This window comes from Telopea speciosissima, chromosome 5, assembly GCF_018873765.1.
Source record: "Telopea speciosissima isolate NSW1024214 ecotype Mountain lineage chromosome 5, Tspe_v1, whole genome shotgun sequence".
Lineage (NCBI taxonomy): Eukaryota > Viridiplantae > Streptophyta > Magnoliopsida > Proteales > Proteaceae > Telopea > Telopea speciosissima.
The window spans coordinates 61,499,849-61,511,421 of NC_057920.1; the positions used below are offsets into that span (position 1 = coordinate 61,499,849).

General features: G+C 40.2%; 2 protein-coding genes across 2 annotated transcripts; both read left to right on the forward strand.

Annotated features, from left to right (window-relative positions):
* Positions 1-1,600: 1,600 nt before the first annotated feature.
* Positions 1,601-2,116, forward strand: LOC122663187 (disease resistance protein RPM1-like). Its single transcript, XM_043858890.1, has one exon. The coding sequence runs from the start codon at positions 1,601-1,603 to the stop codon at positions 2,114-2,116; it is 516 nt and encodes a 171-aa protein (XP_043714825.1).
* A 319-nt stretch (positions 2,117-2,435) lies between these two features.
* LOC122663188 (disease resistance protein RUN1-like) lies at positions 2,436-4,649 on the forward strand. The gene has a single exon (XM_043858891.1). The coding sequence runs from the start codon at positions 2,436-2,438 to the stop codon at positions 4,647-4,649; it is 2,214 nt and encodes a 737-aa protein (XP_043714826.1).
* Positions 4,650-11,573: the final 6,924 nt, after the last annotated feature.

Consider the following 11,573-nt stretch of genomic DNA (forward strand, 5'->3'; position numbering starts at 1 on the left):
GTAAGCTTAGAAATAGAAATCAAATTCTTTGCAATACTAGGAACGATTAAAAACATCAGGAAGACTGAATGCTTTGGTAGGAGTAGAGAGAGTAGTAGTACCAATACCAGTGATTGGAACACCCTTTCCATCTCCAACAGAAACCTCGTCCGAACCATTGTAAATAGAAGACTGTTGAAGTAGCAAGGGATCAAAGGTCATGTGTGATGTGGCCCCAGTGTCAGCAATCCATTGGCCGTCCATGTGGTGTGGTGCAATTACAGATGGTTGTGTATGTAAACCAGCATAGGGAGGTGGAGCAGCAGAGGTATTACTATTCCGATTGGCAGCATATCGGTAAAAACACTTGCTGGTTGCATGGCCGTGTTTGGCACAGATCTAACATTTGAGTGAATATGCTGGAGAATTGGTGTGAGGACGGGACTATGAAGGTGGGATAGTGGCTGGGGTTTGTGAAGGGGTACCAGACGGTGTGGGCAGCAGTGGAGTCTGGTGATTGTATGGTTGGAAATGCTGTAGTTTAGGCTTGCGAGAGTTGGTAAAGAGAGCAACCTGCGAGTTTAGGTCAGGTAGAGGAGAGGTGGTATTGCCATAACCACGTCGAAGACGCTGTTCATGGATGAAAAGTTTCGCACGCAAGTCAGCAAAGGAGACAACTGGAGTGATGTTCTCAATGGTGATTACGAATGGACTGTACTCAGAGCCTAGGCCATTTAAAGTGTGTGTAACAAGATCATAATCGGAAACACGACCATCAATAGCCGCAAGTGAATCAGCTATGGACTTGATTGTGTTCAAGTATTCAGTAATTGAGGATGATCCCTTGGTTATTGTCTGCAGTTCATTACGTAAATAGGTGCGTCTTGCCAAAGATTGTTGCTGAAATAAGGAGGCAAGAGCATCCCAAACGCCTTTAGCGGTTTTGAGACCGAGAATATGTGAAGAAAGAGACTGATGAAGAGTGGCGTTAATGCATGCTCGAACGAAGTGATCAGTCTTCCGCCAGGTCTGATATGCTGGATTAGGAGAAGAAGGGAGATCAGCAGTAGCAGCAACAGTCATCGATGGCGCAACAACAGAACCATCAACGTGACCCATAAGGTCACAACTGATGAAGGTAGACTCAAGCTGTTCACGCCAAAGGAGGTAGTTCGTTCCATCCAACTTTACAGCAACCAAGTTGGATAGGTGGGTGATGGGGAAGGGAGGAGAAGATGTGCTAGCCATGAGGAAGACGTGGAGAGAAAGAAAAGAAAAAAAAAAGAGTTTTAATGGATTGTATGTGGCTCGGATACCATGAAAGAATTTGAAGTTGTGTGAAATTCACCGTGATTCATACGGTGAGAATGGAGTTGTATTTATAGTGATCAATAGGGCAAGAGCCCAGTTACAGTAAAATACTTTACATGATAAGAGGATAATGGCTAGCTCTACACGGTTACAGTTGAAGAGATAACTTGGGAAACATGAGTTTGTGATGGACTAGATGACTAGATAAACATAAGTGTTAGGATTGATCTTGGTTAACCGCGTGTATCTTATCAGCTCCAAAGGGAGCACAATTATTGTAACAACACCATCTTCGCATGCTCCTTTATTAATGGGGACGACAGTTACTCCATATGAATTAAGTGGACTATCAGGTGAAGAAAGTTGGGCATTGTTCAGGAGAAAAGCAGCATTAATTAATGGGAGATCATCAGGAGGAGAAGGAGGAGGAGGAGGTGCAGTGGCGATTAATAATAATGCAGATGATGATGATCTAGTCTTCAGAATAGGAAAGAGACTTGTTGAGGAATGCAAAGGTTTTCCATTGGCGTTAACAATTCTAGCTACCATTATGCGCTTCAAGACATTTAATATACAAGAGTGGGAAACTATCCTAAATACTATGAAAGTACGAGGAGGTAGCAATAACGATGTTATTGTATCTGTGCTGATGATTTGTTACAATGAGATGGAGTCACCATTGAAACGATGCTTTTCATATTGTTATTCATTACTTCCTGTGAGGAATTCTACAATTGAGAAGAAGAAATTGATTCAACTATGGATGGCTCAAGGTTTACTAGAAGAAGAAGAAGAAGAAGATGCGGCATATATATTCAAAGATTAATAATGAAGATGATGATGGGGAGGAGGAGGAGGAGAATAGAGGTAATGCATATTTTAAATCCTTGGTTCTGAGTTCCTTCCTTCAAGTTGTCAAATTCGATGATAAAGGTGAACCTTTAGAGTGCAGGATACGTCAGCATTTTTCAAGTGATTTTGGATGGGATCTTCCACTAATTTTTCATATGAATGTTTGGATGCGTCGGACAATGCTTTATTGTAGTCCTAATGCATTTTTCAAGTGATAAGAGGCTGCGTGTACTGCAACTTGACACGTCAGCAAGGATGATGAGTTGTTGCTATCCTCAATTGGAGATGAGTTGATGCACTTGAGGTATCTTGATCTTTCCCATGGTCGGTTTAAAGCATTACCTCCCTCCATTTCCAAACTCTTCCATTTGCAAACTTTGAAGCGCTTACTTTGTACACATCTTCAAACATTACCCAGAGGATTGAGAAAACTGATCAACTTGAGGCATCTAGAAATTGAAACAAGGCTCAATATTCCAAGAGGTTCAATAGGGCAACTGCATAACCTTCGGACCTTTACTTCATTTAAAGTGGGCGGCTACAATAACATTATTGATGATGATGATGATGATGATGATGATGAAGGTGCTGCTGGTATTGAAGAGCTAGGATGTCTACAACAACTTGGAGGAAGTTTGAGTTTAATTGGTCGCGGCGATGTGAGAAATGGAGCAGATGCTAAAGCAGCAAATTTGAAGGAGAAAGCAAAACTCCAGGAGTTGACATTAGATTGGGAATCGGATTGGCATGTTTATACCAATGAGGATGATAGCAGCAAAGAAGACGATGTCGTCTTGGAGGAACTCCAACCTCATCAAAATCTGTTACTTCTGAGGATACTACGTTTCAGTGGCACCAAGCTCCCTACATGGTTGCATCATCATCATCATCTCTCAAATTTACAGGAACTCTGTAATTACTCATGTCACCAAGTAAAGTCTTTGGATCTGACGGGCTCGAGTTCTCTTTGGAAACTGACGATTTCATATTGCGAAAATCTGGAGTATGCAGGAGTCGAGGGTCTCATGCAGTTGGAGCTTTTGGAATTCAAGGGATGTGACAAGCTGAAATCCCTGCATGGAGTTGGAGCGAAGAAGAAGAAGGGTGTTGTTGTAAATGATCAAGAAGAGCATCATCATCATCATCATCATCAAGTGGCGGGTTGTTCTTCACGAGAAACTCCAGCTGCAATCACTGATGATACTGGAGAGAAGCTTGTTAAACTTGTGAAGCTGCAGATCCAAAGTTACGATAGTCTTACAACTTTACCAAAGAAGGAGATGTTGCTCCTGCAATCACTGAGGACACTGCATATAGAAAGTTGTGCAAATCCAATGGTTTTAACCAAGGGCGGCTTAGAAAAACTTTCGTTGCTTCAGCACTTGCAGATAGAAAATTGTCCAAATCTAAAGAAATTGCCAGAGGGTGTAGGACAGCTCTCATCTCTTCAATACTTTGCAATTAGAGAATGCCCTAAGCTCATGTTTTTATCAGAAGAGTTGCAACACTGGAGATCGCTGCGAACAATGAGTATATTTGCTTGTGCAAATCTAAGGGCTCTGCCAAGGGGAATTGTGGAACTTACATCACTTCAAGAATTGGAGATCAATAGATGTGATTTCTTGCCCTCTTTACCAGACGAGATGCAAAAATTGATGTCATTACAAATGCTAAAGATTGAGCGCTGTTCACATTTGGTGGCTCTACCTGCCGGCCTGGGCAACCTCTCATCGCTTGAAGTATTGGAAATTTCAAGTTGCAATGGCTTGATGTCTTTGCCAGCTGGAGGGATGCAGCAGCAGCAGCAGCACTACTTAAGAAAACTAGACAGACTGAAGATAAAAGGTTGTGATAATCTGGAAATTTTACCAGAGGATTGCCTGGGGAAACTCTCAACCCTTCGTGTGTTGGCTATAATTGGTTGTCCTAATCTACAAGTTCTACCAGAGAGCTTGGGAAACCTCCAAAACTTCCATCTGTTGGAAATAACTGATTGTCCCAATCTAAAAGCTCTACCAAGGGGCTTGGGTAAACTCTCATCACTTCGATCTCTCTACATCCAGAGATGTCTTAATTTGACTTCGTTGTTCTCCGACACTCTGCTGCACATGACATCTTTACGGGTACTTTGGCTGATTGAGTGTCATAAACTAAAAGATTTGTCCAGCGGGTTGAGATCTCTCTCAGCACTTGAGAAGTTGACCATCTGGGGATGTCACAGCATCATCGAGCTTCTGCCACAGGGGTTTAATATTCAAGACCTAATGAAATCATTACGAGAGCTGACCATTTCACATTGTTCGAAGATGGAAACCCTGCCGGACGGATTGAAGTACTTGCCGTCACTTAAAGAGCTGGTTATTTGGACATGCCCCAAATTGAAGTCTTCAAAGATGGTGATACAAGGGCTGAAACAAATAAAAGAGGGGAGAATGGAGTCATGGTTGTTGAAGTTACGAAAACTGAACATAAAAGATTGTCCTTACCTGGAGACCATAGATGGATGATGATAATGCATCTTAAATCTTAATCCCCTGTTAAAATCGTCCTTACTCCTCCAGGCTACAGGTTCGTATTCTCTACTCATTTTTTTTTTTCTTTTGAGTTCTCATTTCTAACCAATGCTCAAAAATCTAGTGTTAGTAAGCTATATGAGAATAGTTACAGCAGAGCTAACCATAAAACCTTCACAGTTTCATTCTAACTTAATGAGACAGACATCCTTGAACATTAGTACTTGTGGTGGCATTCCAAGTTCCATTGCCTCGATCTTCTACCTAGATTTTGAGGAACCAACCTAGATTGGAGACCCTTCTCATGTTTCAATCCAATGGGTCAAACTTTACAATAAGAGTTCTTCTGGAGTTGCTCCATATTGATTGACGACTCCACAGGCAACTTATAACTGTCATTTGTTACCTGGCTTTACTCCCAAATTTGGTTTTTAATCCAAGATAGGCCCCACCCTCCTTTATCAATTTGTAGAATTTCAAGCAAATCGAGCTTTCCAAGTGGTAGAACAGAGCCTTGAAAACTGGTTGAAATCTCAAAAAAGGGTCACGGCTGTTTAAGTACTGAAAATACAAAGGGGAAAGTCAAATACAAAGTGGACATATGGTTGAGTTGGAAAACTGAATTGAGCTTGCTTGTGCCCAATCTGGGCTGCACCTCTCTCTCTATCCAATGGTTCAGGTTGGCTGCATCATCCCTCCTCCACATGACCTAAATCCAAATTCCTGCCTTTTCTCTTCTTTATTTCTTTTTGTTTTTCTACTTATCCTCTCTTTGCTCCTCTCAACTCCCTAATTTTTCCTTTTTCTAGTTTTGCTTTGAGAGAGTGTTTGAATGTCACTTGTTTATGTGCTGTCATTTTCTTCACTATGATTTTATTTTGTTGATCATACGATTTTATTATGCTCTTAAAAAATTTCGATGAAGTAAGCTTATGGTTTAGCTAAAAGAAAATTTAGACTTTATTATTAAGGGAAAATTATATCCCTCTCCCTTGTACTTTGCCTTAATTACATGTTCCTCTCCTTGACTTTACATACGATTCCCTGTAGTTTTCGAAAAATTACTAAGATCTCCCCTGCCATTAGCCTCCATCTGTTAAGTCTGATGTGGCGTATTTATATTTTTTTTAATACCAAATTAACCTTGAGACCTTGTGAGAATACCATTAAACGCTTTTGATTAATACCAAAACTAACTTTGAGACCTTATAAGAATACCGTTATACCCTTTTGATTAAAAACGAAGAGAAGGGAGTTTCTTTCCCTTCTTCTTCTTCCCCACTTCGTCTTCCTCCTCTGTACCTAGATATTGCCGGCGACGAAACCAGCTGCCATTGACTGAGAAGGAGTTGAGACGAGCATTCTATCCTCTTAGCCTGAAGGCCTCGTGATCATAGGCCAAGGCGGCGTCTTCGGCAGTGTCGAAGGTGTCCAGCCATAGCATGAGCCTGCCTCATGGGTTTGGCAGCAAAGGAAGAGGAGGAGACGCAGATGGGCAAATGAGAGCACAGAGACCAGATGAAGGGGGTAGGGGACTAGGAAAGAGGAAAAATCCAATAACAACCTAGTATGATAGAATAAATACACAAAATCTGCACATTAACAGCTATCTTGGAAAAGAGATCACTTCACTCTAAATAAATCCTCTGAACATCATCAAATGCTTCTTTATGTATTTGAAATTCAAGGGTGTCCACAGATATGGGAATCTACCTGCTTAACAAATGGGATAGCCCATACACATAGAGAGAACTTGAACATGGCATAACATGTTAGAAACACAGGCCCATCACAATCACGAACATCTCCAACGCACAGCAGCTATCATGCACCTCACTAAGACATGCACAAGTGTTCAATGATCACCCCATTTCTATACAAATCTCCATACCAAACATTTTATCCGTTAGCAAGATAAATTCTGATTATTTAAATTGAAATCGCTTGAGTTGGCCAGACCAAGTGATCACCGGCTCCCAAGATTGACGGCGAACGACGACGAATTACCACCGACCAGAAGGCTGTCATCAATCGCCTTGGATAGCCTACAGATGACCGTGAATTGTATCACAGATCAAGGAAGAAAACCCTTTTTTTAAGCAAAGAATCTAGAATATTCTAGAATTCATCTTCAACCTCCATCCACGATTCCAGAAGACTCTAATCCCTTCTATTAAACCCCAAAACAAGATTGCGACAGCAAGAACCCCAACCCTTCATTCCTTGGTGGGTTCGGAGTCCTCAGCTCTTCAATGAGCGATCTGATGCATTTTCATTCGATATCGAACGCAACCACCAGACGTGATGGAGTGATGTGTGGATTGAACTTAACCAGTCTAACATGCCCTACATTCAAGAAAACCACTTTCAGAAAATCCCTCGACCTTCGTTTTCGCCGGAGATACCTTAGAGCTCACTAGAGATGAAGACCGGTGATTCGTTTCCTCTGTTATGGGTGTTTTAGGTTGAAGATGAAGGAAAGGGTAGCATTGTAATTTAATTTTTGTTGTTTTAATACAAGGGTTAAATAGTCTTTTCCAAGTAATATCTAACAGGAGGCTAACACCGTAAGCTGGAGAGGGTCAAAATGTAACGTGGGAAAATCAAGAGGAGGAACGTGTAACTAGAGCAAAGTACAGGGGAGGGGGATGTAATTTTTCCTATTATTAATTGTGACTCACACACTTTTGTTGGTTTATTGGGTTTATTTCTTCTAGCTTGAATTAATAGAATGTATGAAAATCAAAATGTATTACACTTTGTTGTTACAGTAGGATATCCTCTACTACCGAGTTGCCCGACAGGATCTTGCAGCCCAGACACAGTGAGGCATGCAATGATCGTCTTACCCCCACTCGGGCAAGACGTTTGGGCAGGGGCAAGGCGGTCACTGCACGCCTCACTGTGTCTGAGCTGCACGATCCTGCCGAGCAGCTCGGCAGTAGAGGATCTGGATTGTGTTGCAGTATGTGTTAAAATAAAATCATTAGGCTATTTTGCGTTTCAACCTCTTTTTTGTTTTCAACTATGATACTGCCCCCTCCCCCACCCACCCACCCACCAAAAAAAAAAAAATCCCTACCATGTTACTACCGCCACACCTCCCGCCCCCCCCCCCCCCCCAAAAAAAAAATAATTCTATTGTAGATGTACATAAACTATTTCTACTCCATTCCTTTATGGTTTTTGAATGCCAGGTTTGCAATATTAGACAAAAAAGTATTGTTATTTTGAACCATTATGACACTACGCAGTAGAGTTGGCAGACGAATTGTGATCATATTTAATAGAAATCCTCTGTTGTACTACATGGTGTGCGGTACACATTCTGTGGCACAATAGAGGCCATGTGTGCCAGTTTGTGCCGCAGGATGTACACCGCACACCCTGCAGTACAGAAGAGGATCCAGACTCATCAGACTATCCCCCTTTAATGTGGCATGTTTCAACAGTATAGCCCAGTTAGATTTGGCAAAAGAGCAACTTTATCAAGTTTAAAAAATTGTTGACAAAGTAGCCTTACCCCTGCTTTCGCAAAGAGGCTGTTTACAAACTCGAACCAGTGACCACTTAGTTGCTCCATTGTGATCAAGTGGTCACAGGTTCAAGTCTAGAAACAGCCTCTTTGGGAAAGCAAGGGTAAGGCTGGGTACATTATGACTCTCCCCAGACCTCACAGTGATGGGAACTTCATACACTGGGTACACCCTTTAGAAGACAAAGTAGCTTTAACATATGGCTAATCTAGGTCTCCCTTTAATTAGCATTTTTTGGATCTACTTGCCCTACCACATGGAAGAGAACACTATATATAACTGCATGCTTGTCCACGTAATTTATCACCATCATCAATTAGGATGACCCAATCGATATGTAATGCTCTACTTTTTGATGCCGTTGATTTATTATATTTTATTTATTGTACTGGCAGGTTGATCTCAGATGTTTTCGGAAGCCGGTGTTGGAGAATGCTTTGTTTCATAAGGTATATGAATATTGGGAAAAAGTTCTCTGTTCAGGAGTGTGGCCTATGCCAGCACTCCCATGAGTCTATCTCTTTCATTCTCATGTGAAAAGACACCTCTGTCCCCTTGTTTTAAGGAAGAGAAAGATAGACACATGGGAGTGTTGGTGTAGGCTACACTTCCGTACAGAAAACTGCTTCACATGAATATTATAATGCTTTGTATGGTTTGTTGATGTTGGATGAATATTTTATTAATATATATGTTGAGTGTTTTATTATTATTCTATCTTATGTTGATTATTATAAAGATAAGCTTGATGTGATGGGAGTCTTATTGACCTTGCATGTATTTATGTATTATTATATTGCTAATCTTATAATTTTAATATGGAATGTAAGTTGTACTTGAGTGATTATTTTAATTTTATTTTTACTATGGTTTGATTTTCTATGTGCAATATTGTTGAGCTTATGGAATTAAGATATTAATGTTGGTCTATGCTAGGGGTGTCAAAAGGTCAGGCTGAATTGGTTTCGGTTTGGGAATGAGAGACCAAAATCAAACTATTAAGGAATTTTGGTTGTCGTTGTATTTTGGTTTTTTAGTATCGGGTTAATATCGGTTTAGTCTTTCAGACTTAAACCATAATGAAATCTTACATTCATCAGCTATAGTGAAGAAAAATTCCATAAAAACACTTTAAATTATCTTCCCAAGTCAAACAAATGAACAACCAAGAATAGGGACATAGATTTGATGTATTCACATTGTAACCGAAACAAAAGGAATGAATTGCAAGGGGAAGATAACTAATATTGAAATCAATGGATAAATAAAGTTTGTAGCGAAATCATTACTACAAATCAAATCTTTGTGTTTCATTAAAAGGGGACGATAACTAATATTGAAATCACAAAACGAAACCTATTATCAAATCATTATTAAAAGTCCAACTAATTTTGTATAGTGAACAAGGAGATCAATGGAAGCATTGTTACATATCATTTTTCCTAGTCATAACCTCATACTCATTGATTTATATCAACTCCCCTTACAATTAAAAATTTTCTCACTAGTATTGAAATCAATGGATAATCAATTCACCTATTCATAACCTTATACTCAATGATTTTTTTATTGGTTTCATTTGGTTTGGTTTTCGATTTACATATTGATCGGTTCGGTGCGGTCCAATTTTCAATCGATCCCTTCATACTCCAGTCTAAAACCAATCCAAAGGATCAGTTTGGTTCGGGCTAGGTTTTAACACCCCTAGTCTATGCTATATTGTTTTGGATTAATTTAAGTAATTGTTGGTCAACCCATATATATGGTCCATTTAAGGTAATATGGTGGAAATGAGGTTATGTGAGGGCAAATTGGGTATGTGATTAGTTTGGCAGGTCTAGTTAGTGGAGATGGAATATTTGAAGGTATTTTTGAAAGACTCTTTGCCCATGATAAAATTACAATTCTGCCATTTGATTTTACTCTTAAGTGTAGTAGGTATATGGCTTGGTTGATTCATTAGAATCTTATGAATCTAATTACTGGAACCTAAGAAAAATAAGGAGAAGGGATTGAGCTCATGCATGCTACTAATCTAGTAGATTGAAGGGATTTTATTTAATAGATTGTGCATACAATGAGTTGAGATTGTTTGGGTGAGTTAGGATTTGAGTTTATCTAAAGATTTGAACAAGGGGAAAAGATGGAAGTGATTATATGGTCTGGGATTTTAGTTCTCTTAGTAATTTGGGATCATTATGAGTTGTAGAGAAAAAGGATTGAAGAATCTATGAATATTATTGAGGTAAGTTGAGTTCGTACCAGAATTCCTTTCAACTCAATCTAAATCATGCTTAAATGGGGTTGTTAAAGAGTGATTAGTGATGAATGTTTGTGATTTGAGAAGCCATTGTTAGAACAAGGTAAAAACCCCATATCATTTTGTCTTTTCTCCTGGAGGTTTCCAGTGACGATGATGAACACCCTCCAAGGCGTGGAGCCATTGTATCTGTGGATGTAGCATCAGTGTGCACTGTCTAAATTCGTTTACCAATCATCGATCGATTCCCCTTGTCGGAGTGCAAAACCAGAGCCTCCAAGCTCCCAAGATGTTTTGAAAAGGCTAGCCCTAACCTAGACCACTTGGAACCAGCCTGCCCTAGCATACAACTTGACCCAAACAAAACAAATCCTTCCTGTCGACATTGAAACCCATGTTGACACTCAAAGACCCCAGGTCGACATCGACCCAACCTTCCATCAACATCGAGCCATACCCTCTCACTGTCGAGCAGAGCATTCCTCCTATCTATCTTACCTTGACATTTAGAAATTTCGCACCAACAGCCAAAGCCACCCCCTTAATGTCGAGTATTGTTCATCTACTGTCACTTAATGTCGACCTTACCCCTCTTCGATGTCCACTCGACCCCAGTTCACTTTTGATCCTGTGCAAATCCGAGAAGCCCAAACTTGCCATGTTTAGATCCGATTTTGATTCCTTTCGTGACCAAGCTCATTTTGGCAACTTGGATGCGTGTATTGGCTTCTATGACCCCCATCCCCAGTAGTCTAAGGATCCCTCATGCTCGCATTCATGTTATGATTTTTACATGTATTTATACGGCATGCACATCCTCTCCATACCATGCATCTAAATTAAGTTGTCGCTCCCCTTATTTTTATGCACTTATTATCCTACCATGTTTAGTTTAGCGTTGACCATGCTTAAGTCATATAGGTTTTGAAATGCTTTATTTTGCTTTCACGTATACTAACCCTTATTTTGCAGCCAAACCTCCGGGTATGTGTTTCTTCACTTTTCCATGTACTTTATTTTCTTAGTGTACATTTTGTGCTTTACCTTCTCCCCGAAAGCATGTTATAATCCTTCCCTTCCTAGAAAGAGAAAGATCGGCAAGTCCGGGCGGACTGGGGAGCC

Bases quoted from the DNA above. Each gene is read 5' to 3' on its own strand.
- LOC122663187 (XM_043858890.1), top strand. From the start codon at position 1,601: ATGGGGACGACAGTTACTCCATATGAATTAAGTGGACTATCAGGTGAA.
- LOC122663188 (XM_043858891.1), top strand. From the start codon at position 2,436: ATGCACTTGAGGTATCTTGATCTTTCCCATGGTCGGTTTAAAGCATTA.